This window comes from Piliocolobus tephrosceles, chromosome 3 (assembly GCF_002776525.5).
Source record: "Piliocolobus tephrosceles isolate RC106 chromosome 3, ASM277652v3, whole genome shotgun sequence".
In the NCBI taxonomy this organism is placed as follows: Eukaryota; Metazoa; Chordata; class Mammalia; order Primates; family Cercopithecidae; genus Piliocolobus; species Piliocolobus tephrosceles.
The window spans coordinates 175,901,050-175,914,008 of record NC_045436.1 but is presented as its reverse complement, the minus strand read 5'-3'; the positions used below and the strand labels follow the sequence as shown (position 1 = coordinate 175,914,008).

The window sequence follows — 12,959 nt, the reverse complement described above, 5'->3', positions numbered from 1 at the left end:
ACACACACACACACACACACACACACACACACACACACAAATTGCAATATATATATTTGATTTTTGTCCCTAGTTTTGGGCCCAGATTTCTTAAAAGCCTTGGGATTTCTGGAGTAACAAGAGTGGCTTTTGTCATTTATAATGAACCCCTAATATGGTGACTCAGGTGGGCCATTAGATGGTTTCAAGGCAGCAGTGGCCATGTTAGGAGGGTTGGAACCTTCAGCTCCCTCTTCCAGCCTCCAAAGAAGGCAGAGGGGCTGCAGGCTGAGTTCAATCACCAATGGCCAATAATGGAATCAATCATGCCTACATAATGGAACCTTCGTAAAAACCTCTAAATGACAGGGTTGGGGAGTTTCCCAGTTGGTAAACACATTGCAGTGCTAGGAGGCTGGTGTATCCAGAGAAGGCATGAAAGCTCTATGCCCCCTGACACACCCCCGTACCTTCTCTATGCCTCTCTTCCACTTGGCTGTTTCTGAGTTGTAGCCTCTATAATAAAGCAGTAATTTTAAGTAGGGCACTTCCCTGAGTTCTGGGAGTCATGCTAGCAAATTATCAAACCTGAGGGTAGCCTTGGGAATCCCTGAATTTGTAGCCATCAGGGCAGAAGTGCCAGCTCCCTGGGACTCTATTTTTGGCTGGTGTCTGAAGTGAGGAAAGTCTTGTGGGACTGAACTCTAACTTGTAGGCTCTGTGCTCGCTCTGGGGAGGCAGTGTCAGAATTTAGTTGAATTGTTGGACACCCAGTTGTTGGTGGAGACAAATTGGAGAGGTGGTGTGGAAAAATGACATTATTTGGTGTCAAAATACACACACACATTTGGTGTGAGCTGTGGTGGTAGAAAACACCACACACCACACAGTAGGAACTCAGTGAGTATGTTTTGAAAGAATTCATGAAAAATACAAGCATTTATTGAGTGCTGACCCATAGTCAGGCTGTGTGTTTGGATACAGGTGATAGAAACAAGGTTCTTGTCTTTGAAGCAGTCCCTGATGTTAGGAGGACTGACCAACAATGGCCATTGTACTAGGGGTGGGGGGATACACTAGGAGTTAACCCAGGGGGCTGTGGGAGCCCAGAGGGTCTATCTGTCTGTTTCTGAGAAAGCCTCAGGATGCAGTATGAGCTGACTTTTTGAAGATGAGAAGCCACACCTCAAATAGATGAATAAGAGTGGTTGTTGCAAGTGCGGAAATAGCACATGCAAAGGCTGGAACCATGAAGTGTGTGTGTGTGTGGGGGGGGCAGCTGCCTGTGGCTCCAGATGGCTGCAGCGCTGGGAGAACGTGGGATAGAGAGGGAGGGCAGGGAGGGCAGGCAGAGCAGGCAGAGCAGGCAGAGCCGACCACATAGATCCTCTCAAATGCTAGTATGCTCCTGCAGTCTTTCCAGTTGAAATCAATGTGATAAACAGAGGGGTCCTTTTTCCAAGCAAGGTATGCACTGAGTAAGGCATTTCCACCAGGACCGCTCTGTCCTCTGAGGTGCTCGGACCTTAATTCGCACCTTGATAACGGCAGTGGCCTTACCGCTCCATCTTGTTTGCATCTGTCCACCCCACTGAAACACAAACTCCCCATAGAGGACTTAACTTGGTGCCAGGCACAGAGTCAGGGCATCACATTATTTTTAAAGCTGGAATTGACACATTTTGGCAATGATCTTTTCTCAAAAGGTGAAGCTCTTTTCTTTTGCCTCATTTGTTAGACTTCCCTGCCACTGCCTTGGGGTTATGCACACAAATAAAATATGCAGCAGGAAACTGCCTCTCTTGTTTTCTTTCTTTTCTTTCACTTAATTTCAACTCCTTGTCAAGTCTTCTTACATCGACCTGTTCCTCACAGAAGCTGCCCCAGGCGGCCTCGCGGCCCTCTCCTGGGAGATCCATCCCTCTTCTTTAATCATGGAGAGCAGGCCAGTGAGTCTCTCCGCCATTCAGCTCTGAGCATCTTCCTGTCACATTTTCTCGGGGTGGCTCCTCTGGGGACTCGCTCTACCCTGTCCACTTAGGAAGATGCAAGATGATCTCACAGTCTAAGTGGCAGCTTTCCTTAGACAGGTAAGTTCCCTGAGGCTTTAAACTGTACACTGTCAATGTGAGTTTAAATGAAGCTTCTAAACCCTAGTCAATCTTGTGGCTAAAGTCATTGCTAGCCAGCGAGGCCCAGATGCTGCGTCAACACAGGGGGTTGAAGGTGGATTGGGGAAGCGGAGGGCAGGGGCTGACAGGTGATCTGGGATTGGGAGGCACAGGCAGCCTTCCCTCTAGGGAGTCTCATAGACACTGATGGGGAGCCCAGCATTTAAAGCCCCGGAAATGCAGCATGTTCTACAGTCAAAAAAAAGTCACAGTTGCAAACAATTGGAACAGAATCAGGATCGTTGCGAAAAGGCTTGGGAAAAAAAAAAAAAGAAAACAGAAAAAAACAGAGAAGGCTAAGCTTTGTGTTTTTGGTTAGCAAGGAACTTCAGGCAGATTTGTGGATGAGTCCAATCTGGCTTATTTGTGTGAACGGGTGGGGAAGAAGGTCAACTTTTCACTCAGATACAATGCTGACATTTACTGTTTCTTCTGGGAAAACAGCTGTTATGGAAAAAAGATAACTCGAGAAGCACTAAATCACACCGTGAAACGTACAGCTTTCTTGCCCTCATGACCTGCGCTTATCATGGTGGCAACGCCCATGGGACCCTTTGCAGGTACGGCATTGTCCCAGATAACTGTCCTGGGCTGGCGGCTCCAGGCCCCTGGCGGGTGTCTCTGCCTCCAGTCTGCCCTGTGGCATTCATGCACACAGATTCCCCAACAGACCTCTGGGGAGTTCCACAAAACTGCAAATCAAATCCCTAGTGCAACATCTAAGACACTCTGAGATCTGCTTCTAGCTTATCTCCGGACTCTTCCTCTGTGTCTCACCCTGCACTCTGGGCAGTGGTTCTTCATGGGCACACAGCTGTCATCGGATGAGGCCTGAATACCCGTGTTTGCTCTGTTTTTTTTTTTCTAAGTCACCAGGTGATGGTAACATATTCAGCCGGGGTTTAAAAACTGCTCTAGCCCAGTGGTTCTTGAACTTGGCTGCACCTTGGAATCACGCAGCGCTAGAAAATGCCAAGCCTGAGCCCTATCCCTCCAAGATTATGGGCTGGTTGCCCTTCAGTGCAGCCTGAAAACCAGGGCTTTAAAAGCCCTGGTGACTGAGCAATGTTTGAGCACCACTGCTCTGGCCCTGGTGGTTTATTTAAGGTTCTTTTGACATGAACTTCTTTCTATGCTCCGGCAGTGGCTGCTCTCACTGCCTGGAAATTCCTCCTTCCCTACCTCACAAGCTAGCCCACTCTCCCACTTCCAAATTTCAGAGCTAAGGAACTATAGCAGGGGTTGACAAATGTTTAAAATAAAAAGTTAGAAAGAAAATATAAGAAGCTTTTCAGGCCACATGTGGTCCCCGGCATGCATTCTTTCTTTCCCCCTTTTAAAATGCAAAAGCCATTCTTGCCTGGTGGGTCATACAGAATGGGCCAGGACCAAATCTGACCTGTGGACGTAGAATTGCCTGTTTTGTGAGGCGGTGAGTTCCCTGTCAATAGATGTAATCAAGCCATGGCTGAAGGAATTCCTGGCAGGGAAACCATGACTAGGACTTAAGCTTCTGATAAATGACTGAACTAGAAAATCTTTATGGTCTTTCCAAACTTGGAATGACTTAATTCTAGTTCGTCTTAGCCCCTGGAAGCTTTCCTCGTCTGCCAGATGACCTCCCTCCAGCTCTGAAGTCATTCCCATGTTGTGTTCTGCCTCAGTTAATTGTGAATGTTTGCATGTGTCAGCACAGACTTCATTTCAACACCAAGTGCTAAGAGTTAGGGATCTTTGAATTTAGGAGACAAAGACCAAAGACTGTTCTTGACCTCTGCATTGAGTTAATACCTGAAGCAGGAAGGGCTGGAACCACGAAAATCAACATGCTTTTAACTCATCCTCAGCCAAGCTGATTTGCCAACTAGAAAGAAACGAAAAGACTAAGAAGCCTCCCTTCTCAGTCTGACCTTGGCCTCTGCTGGAGGTCCCTGCTGGACATGGACACAGAGCCAGGGAATGGTAGGATTCTCAGTTGCATTGCATCCTTGTCATTGTACAGATGGGGAAACTGAGGCTAACAAAGATAGAAGTCTCTCCTACTGACCCATGGCTAGGAAATAGCAGGGCTAGAAATGAGTCCTGGGTAAACCGAGACTGGGATACTCCAGTTGCACACTCACGCAGGTACCATGTAAGCTGTTGGTGGGGGCCTGGGCCTGGCAGTCAGGCCACTCCACCTAGTCACTCATGCAAGTCACCTTCCATCTCTGTCTTCTTTGGAACTGTCCTGAGCCTTAAGTGAGCTTACACAGGTCAAGTTCTTAGCCAAGTATAACACAAAAGCAATGATTAATATGTCTTAGACATGGCCATGATTATTGCCACATCTTTCACCCTAGACCGTAACTGCTTAGGCACAGACTGTGTGACTTGGTTGTCTTTGATTCATCACAAACCAGTGTCGCCTCTGGCTCTGAGCCCTCCCGCGTGTGAACTGCTCTTGCTGTGCGGTGGGATATTATCTCCCACTCATCTTCAGGTGAGCCCGTTTTCACCTTCTGTGGGGTAGACTGCAGACAGTCGGCTACATTTCAATCAGGCCAAAAGGAAGGCAGTAGACACACATCCCCAGTCAGGCTTTGCTTCTTCTGGGCTCTAGGTGCCCCATCTGTATGAGGAGAGCTCCCTAGCTTGGTGATGCCATGAGCCCCTGGGCGGGGCAGTGAGGAGGGAGGGGCGCCTTACCTGGCCCACTGCAGAAAGAGGCGATGATGGCCAGAATGCCCACGATACTCAGGTAGGGGACCCAGGGGCCATGGTCCTGGCAGAGAATAGGGAGTGGTCAGGTTAGGAGGTGATGGTGTGTCCAGAGGACCTGAGTTCCCACACCAGCTCCTCCTCCACCCATCTGTGCAACCTTGGACAGGTCACTGGATGTCCCCAAGCCCCAGCTTCAGCATCTATAACATGGGAAAAATGACAACCCTTCAGTCATTCCATCTGCTTATTTTATAGCCATGATGAAATCAGATGAAGCCTGTGATGAGTTTGACACAGTCCTGGCATACAAGAAGTGGTAAATAAATCAATAACTCACATCGATTGAGTGCTTAGTTGGCAGCAGGCAATATGAGCAATTTTCACAGCTTTATCACATTTATAAAAGTTCATCATTTTCAGCAAACTGACACAAGAACAGAAAACCAAACACTGCATGTCTCACTCATAAGTAGGAGTTGAACAATGAGGATACATGGACACAGGGTGGGGAACATCACATGCCAGGGCTTGTTGGGAGGTCAGGGACTGGGACAAGGATAGTGTTAAGAGAAATACCTAATGTAGATGATGGGTTGATGGGTGCAGCAAACCACCATGGCACATGTATAACTGTGTAACAAACCTGCATGTTCTGCACATGTACCCCAGAACTTAAAGTGTGTGTGTATGTATGTATATATATACACATATATATACATATATATATATATACACATATATATACATATATATATATACACATATATATACATATATATATATATTTCCTGATATACATTTTAAAGACTTCTATATTTTGTTTTTAAAAAGTTACCTTAGTTCTGGTATTATTATATAAAGAACCGTATTTGTATCCCTGCCGTCTTGCAAGGTGTGAGATGAGTTAACTCATTTCATGGAATGTGTCTGGAGAAGCTGTCACTCATCTGGGGGGTGGGTGGCTTGGTGCTGGTTGCAAAAGGATGTTTTGGGATTGCTCCTGCTCTAGCAGACTGGACGGCTGAGCATTAGAACACAGTGTCACTGGTTCTGAGTGTGTGGGGGTGCTAGGGCTGCCCCAGGAGAGGCCACCTGACTCGAAGGGAAGGTAAGAGCCTGTGCTCACCTCGGTAGGTTGAGCCAGAGTCAGCCCAGTGGGAAAGGAAAGGAAAGAGGTTCCAGGAGGGGGTTCAGCATACACAAGGGCACAGAAGCCTGAGAGGGCACAGTGTGGGGGTGAACTGCAAATAGTCTGGAGTAGAGGATGATGGGTACAGAGAGCAGAGGAATGGGTAACTCCTTACTTCCCCTTGTTCTGTGTCCAAATCTATTAGCTCTAAGGGTTGAGAGGAGCTTTGTGGACTCTCGTAAACTGTATGACTTGCTTCTGTACCAAGTCACTCACTCACTCATTCAACTGATTGATCTCAGCTGTCCCTGAGTGCCATGCACTGGGATGGGAGGTGGAAATGCAGATACGGTTCAGGCATGGCCCTACACAACTCACTCACTGTCTATTGGGAGAGAGATGTGTCAACAGTGAAAGTCAATGGTCCACGATAAATGATCTCACAGGGATCCCCCTTGGGGCTTATGGGAACACAGGAGAGGGCACCTCACCCAGACTTGGAAGCAAGGGGAGGCTTCCTGCAGGAAGAGGTGTCCAGGAGTGTCCAAGGCTTCCTGAGTCCAGAAAGCAAGGAGAAGCTAGCCAAGCACAGAAGAGCCCTAGGAGAGGAAACTGCCTGTCCCCTTGAGGAGCTGCCGGGGGCAGGCTGTGGGGCACTGGGGGAGACAAGGGTGGCCAAGCCAGGAACAGCTCTGAAACCTTGTGAAGTGAGGCTTAGATGGGGTTCGTGGGCTTCAGGCCTTCCTTTTAAACTTCTGACACAAGTTTCAGAAAGACAATGGCCCAGAACATCACCCAAGTAGCTTCCTGAGAACTTCAGAGGACTGTAAAGATGCCCGGCTCGGGACAGCTTGGGCCTGGCTGTCAGGAAGGAACTGCACCTGCTAGTACATTGTCCTTGAAGGCAATGCTTCCACCTCCTGCCAGTCAGCGTGCTCACCAGCCCCACCTCTTCGAAGGGCACCCATCAGACACCACCATGCTAACAGTGCCTTTTTCTAGAAACATTTGGGCCACTAAGACATTTGACAGGTGATCAAAACGTGCACCTATCAATTTCCAGATGCATTTTTGAAAAATGCAAAGATTGATCAATTGCTGCAACCTTGCTTCATGCTTCCCATGGCACCAAGATGAGTTGGAGACACTGAGGCAGTGTTCAATTAATGCAGGCTGCCCTGAGTCAAGCAGGGGACAGAAGCCCAAGATCCGGGGATCTGATCCCAGCTTGCCACCTTCTGGTGGTGTAACCTTGGGAAACTTATTTATTTATATTTATCCCTCAGTTTCCTTATCTCCATAAAAGAAAAAAATACCAATGTTGTAAGGATGAAGTTTTTCGTCACCCCTCCACCTACATGGACATCCACTGAGTGCTTCTTCCAAGTGCTTTCCGTGCATTTTCTCATTTCATCCCACAACACCCCTGGATGAAGGGACGACTGACTGTTCCATTTTAGAGATGAGGCCTGGAGAGGAGCTGACTTGCTAAAGTTTCATTACCAGTAAGGAAAAGCTGAGATCCACACAGGCTGTCTGGCTCCAGAGCCACTGTCTATAAAATTGTGACCACTGGGGAAATGGCTGATATGCAGCACCTGGCATTCATGCTGGGAGGTGACAGCTGGAAGGGGCATCTTAGGGTTGTCTAGTGCAAGCTCTTCTATTCCATAGATGGGTGAACTGAGGCTCAGAGAGGGAAAGTGTCTTGCCCAAGATCACACAGCTCATCAGCAGAAGTAACAGGACCAGAAGTCAGGTCTCTCATGTCCCAGTCTAAGGACCCCTCACCAAACCCTCTTCACTGAGACCCTGAGCAGCTCAAGAGATGAGCTGCCCCTGGGGAGAGCTTTATCACAACCACTGCTGGTAGAAGTATGAACCCACAAATCACAGGCCCCAAAATGATGAAGCCAGAAGCCAGCTCCATGCTTATCTCCCTCAAATGTGACAAACACATCATCTCACCTGCAGGGTCAGCGTGATGGTGAGGGTCCCAAAGAAGAGGGCCATCAGCCCAAAGCCACCAATGAGGAGGGGTCTCCGTCCCAGGTGCTCAGTGACCAAGCCCTAGCCCAGGGTAAAAGAGAGAGAGAGCTATTATTCCATTTGTAACCACAATGTGGCACTGGGAACTGGCAATGGCATCATGATTAAAAACTGGCTTTGATCCTGAGACAGCTGGGTCACCTTCTTCACAGCCACAGCCCTGAAGCAATGCCATTTATGAGAAAGGAAAAAGTGAGGGAGAGAAAGTCACAATTCTTGAGCACCTACAGTGTTAATGCGAGCACGTTCCTCCTAACCTTCCTTGCTGGGGTGGACTCCTCCAGTCGGGAGTTTGGGAGAAGGAACTGGATGGATATGGGCAGCACAGGCCTTCTCTCCCTTCAGAGCCAGCCTGCATGGAAGTGTCTCCATGTTGTGGGTTTTGTAGGGGTAGGCACCCACAGCGGGGCGCAGGGGTGGGAGCAGACAGAGAAGCCCATGTCGTTTTCCAGTCTGCGTATGTCTGGGGGAGTCAATTTCATTGTGGGATGTGAGGTAGGGAGTCCCTGAGGAAGTCCCTAAAGCTGTGTCCTCCAAGTCAGCTTCCCTCAGCCTAGGACGGTCACTGACCTCCATCTGGCTGGCTCCTGTGCCCCCTGCGCCCCCTGTCCACTTGGTCAGAAACAGCTCCTCAACTGCCAGTGACTGGAAGAGTAATCATAGCTGAATTGTCAGAGACAGAAAAACCTGGGTTTATATTCTGGCTTTACTACTTTCCAGATGTATGAACGTTGGCATGTGACTTCACTTCCCAAGGCCCCAGGGCCTTTATCTGTGACAGAAGAATCGAAATATCCTTCAACAGGAGTGTCCGCTGTGGAAGTGTGGGTTAAAAAAGAGACATTAGGTACTCACATTATGTGAGGTATCCTCCTCTCATGCCCCATTTCACAAAAAGAGAACACTGAGGGTCAGAGGGGTGAGACAACAGCAGACACCACAGAACAAGCAGGTGAGAGAGGGCCAGAAATTGAGCCCAGGATATTTGAATAAAAATGCATGGATTTTCTCAATGAGGCAATCAGGTGAGGCTTCCAGGAGGAGGCAGTAGCAGGGAGAGATGTGGAGAGCTTGTCAGGCAGAGGGATTAGTGGGAGCAAAGGTTTTGAGGCTGGAAGGTCCCCATCATGACAGTCATTTGTCGTGGGCAAGGGGAAGCAGTGACACTGCTGAAGGCCATGAAGCCAGAGCACACATGCCTCCTGCCTGCCAGCTTCAGGTGACGGCGCGAAGGTCACAGCACTGAGATGAACAGTTGCAATCCTGCCCCAAATCCTCAGGGTTTCTCCACAATGGAGTCCAGCTGCAGGGACCCCAGCACCCTCTACCTTTTCCTCTTTCCTCATACCCTGCTCCTTAGAGGGAAGCAGGTGAAAAGCCATCTAGACAATGGACGGTTGTTCTGCCTGGCAGAGCCGGCCAGCACTGAGGGGTGAGTGATAGCTGCCTGTGCGAAGGGCATAGCCCTGTGGGTCAGCTGAGCAACCCAGCCATGTGGTGCTGCCCAGGGCCACGGACCTTTTGGTTCCCTAGACATGAACGTTGAAGGGACCGGAGGGTGCTGACCCAGAAAGGCAGGCGCCTGGGAGGAAAACGTGCCTGGCTGATGACTACATGTCTCAAAAAGGCATTTCTAGTCAGAAACGCCTTTCTCCTGTTGCCCAGGGAAGAAGGGCAGACTCAAGCCTCTAAACTTGGCCTCCTGGAAACCTGGCCCAGTGGAACAGAGCACAGGTGGCATCCAGGGGCACATAAGCCTGAAGACGGGTGTTCTGAGCTCAAGTCCTGGCTCTGCCACTTAGCCTTCTTTGCACCCAGGACAGGTTACTCGGCTTGTCCAAGTCTCAGTTTCCCCACCTGGAAAATGAGAATGATAATATCGTCTTTGCAGGGTAGCTGTGAGATAAAGGGAAAGAACTCACAGTGCCTGAAATAGACGCATGAACAAAAGAGGTTGCCAATAAATGGCAGAAAATATATCATTCATTTTAACTAAGGAGTGCCCTGGGGGTCTGGTCCCAACTCCTACCTGTAGCCGGCTATGTGGCCTTGAACAAGTTAATTAACCCTTCCATGTCTTAATTTCTCATCTTTTCTGATGATAATGGAGTTAGTCTAGATATCGATAGCTAATGATCATTTACTGAGCACCTACTATGTGCCAAGCACCGTATTAAGCACTTTGCATCCAGCAACTTATTTAATCCTGACAACCTTGAGTATGTTCTATTATTTGCTCCATTTTACAGGTAAAAAAACAGAGGCACAGAGGCTTTGGAAACTTGTCCAGGGTCACGTGACTGGTAAGTGGCAAAGCTGGGATGATCTACAAAATCTTTTCTGGTTATTGATACACTAAATTTTCTTGACATTAAACTAGAAATAGACAATGCCACCACTTGGTGACAGCCAGTGTCCCACCTGGATGTCCAGCTCCTGGACCCAAACAAGAGCACTGATGGCTTTTCTGGTCCTCTGCATTCCTGGCTCTCTGATTCTCTTTCTTCACTTGAAGGCCAGGTGCCTTCATCTTTGCTTCCCCAGAGCCTAGAAGAATATCTGACAGGTGTGGACTAGGTGTTTCCGAGGGAGTGAAGGTCTGTCTTTATAAGGCAGGCAGAATGATTCTCATTTGCAGAGGAGGACAGTGAGGTTCAAGAACGCTGAGGGATAGTAACTTCACTTGGTGGGAAGTGGGGAGGGAAGTCAGGCCCAGCGAGAGTCATGGGGAGAAGCAAAGACCAGTAGCTTCTGAGAAAGAGAGAGCAGGGGAGGGATTGAGGGAAGGAGGGACAGAGGCCTGCATTTAAAGCATCCCTTCCTCCTAGGACCTCATGAGCTGGGTCTCATCAAAGGGGAGACACTGATGGGGCTGTCGCGCCAGGGCCAGTGCAATATGAGCAAGGGAGCTGGGTCCCAGTGCCAGGTAGGACCTCCCTGCAAAGGTGATGGGAGAAAGAGCCTAGAGATATCAGGGGCTTAGAGAGATTATGAAATTGTAGGCCCAGAGAGATTATGCTGATCTCTGTGTAACTCATACCAATTTCAGTGTAACAATGCAACACACATTAATCTCAGTGCAACACATGTCAATCTCGGCATGGCATGCTCAGTGATCTGGGCCCAGGATCAGAGGCCAAGAGTGACTATGGAATTTATCAAAAGTCACCTGGGGCTAACTATTCAGAGAGAAGGAAGAGGGATAGATGCTGTTTTAAACCAAGGGGCAGCTGCAAATGTCCACACCCTTGGACTCAGTCACTCACCTTCCGGGCATTGATCCTGAGGAAATAGATGTTTGGTCAAAGACTCGTGGACAAGGACCTTCATTGGTGTGTTATTTATACTACTGAGGAAATAGAAATAATCTAGAAATCCACCAACAATTAGTTAAATAAATACTGGAATATTTAGATGATAAATATGTAGAAATTAACATAATTTAGAGAATTGTAAAATGGTATAGAAAAATTCTCAGGGTACAATCTTAGGCGAAAAGAGTAGGACATAAATCTGTACATACTAAAACATGTAGTTATATAATATAAATTACAATTATGTTAAGCTAATACACCCTGGAAAAACATATGCAGAAATAGTTTATAATGGCTAACTCTGGTTGGGGGAGTATGTGATTATTATTTTATTTGTCTGTCAGTTTTCCTGATTTTCTATAGAGATTTTTGACTTAAAAACACGGAAAAGTAGATTTAGCTGAAGTGTGCGGATGCAAATCTCTGTCCATCCCCTGTATTATGTCTTTATTCTTTCCTAACCACCAAAGATTTCCGATACTCATACTGGCAATTTTTCATAACTGTGTAAAATATGATTTTGGTACAATCTAAAGATGTCACAGCTTTTCTTGTGGCTAACAGGACAGAGCCCAAAGTTAAGCTGTTGCTGAAAATGAAGGCTGTTCATAACTGGAATATGCAGGAACTTTGTCTCCTAAGCTTCTTAGGGGAATTGGATTAGAGTATCCAGTGACCTGGTGCTGAAATGACAACAGAATGTGCCATGAAAGAGCATCACAGTTGCTGGGAGATATTATACTGCCACCAGCATGTGTTACATTGTCATACTGAGATCAGCACATGTTACATTGTTGTAATGAGATTAATATGTGTTATATTGTTACACTAAGATCAGCATGTGTTACACTGTTGTACTGAAATTAACATACATGGTTACTGACTTCAGTATTTTGAATTTTTTAAAAAAGAGTTTCAAGTGCACTACCCACAATTTCAGAGTCAGAAAGTGTGCTTACAAAAGTCAGTTGAGAACCATTTTCTTACACCATGATGCTGACGTTCCGATGCTTTGGAAGGGGTGGGCTGAGGGACATGTGGCTCTTTGTTTTGTTTCCCTAAAGTCTCTGGATGAACCAGTCACTTGAGCCAATGAAAAGCTGAACACATTCTCCCTGATTTGGAAATGATCTTTAAAGATGGTCCAGGAACATACCAGGGAAACAGCTTTGAAAGAGAAAGAAGGATAAAAACAACCCTCCCATCCGAGAATCAGTCTGCCAGCTCTGTTCTTCCTCCCTCCCTCCTTTAAGTCCAGTTAAAGTGCAGCCTGTCAGAAGGGATTAGAGCGAACATGATATTTCCACTTGACATTAAAATCATGAGTGAAGACATTAACTCAGACGAACAGCAGACTGAAGGTTACTGATGTCAGCTGGGGATGAGTGTCAGAATCCTAATGTTCCCAGGAAACCCCTCTGGGGACTTCAGAGCCACGGGGTCACCCATCAACTCAGCCCCCATTCACCCAGCACCCAGTGCCCTTCCCCACAGGTCTGGGATCTCTGGTGAAATAATAATGGGAACCTTTTGTTCTGGTTAGGATTTTAAGAAGTAACTTTATAAATGTGTAGTTTTCATTCAGTATAATGTACCCATTTGAATTGCACAGTC

The 12,959-nt window shown here is 47.4% G+C and overlaps 1 protein-coding gene across 3 annotated transcripts in view; it reads right to left on the bottom strand.

Annotated features, from left to right (window-relative positions):
* The window catches only part of SLC2A9 (solute carrier family 2 member 9), a 99,754-nt gene that overhangs the window by 38,677 nt on the left and 48,118 nt on the right, over window positions 1-12,959 (bottom strand). For 2 of the 3 annotated variants that reach the window (XM_026455642.1, XM_026455641.1), the window contains 2 exons: window positions 7,951-8,052; window positions 4,839-4,914 (listed from right to left, as the gene is read on the bottom strand). In XM_026455642.1, the coding sequence (XP_026311427.1) occupies window positions 4,839-4,914; window positions 7,951-8,052 (178 nt within the window). Of the gene's footprint in view, window positions 1-2,469; window positions 4,915-7,950; window positions 8,053-12,959 lie in introns of those variants that run through there. The other variant, XM_026455640.1, reaches the window with a different exon arrangement.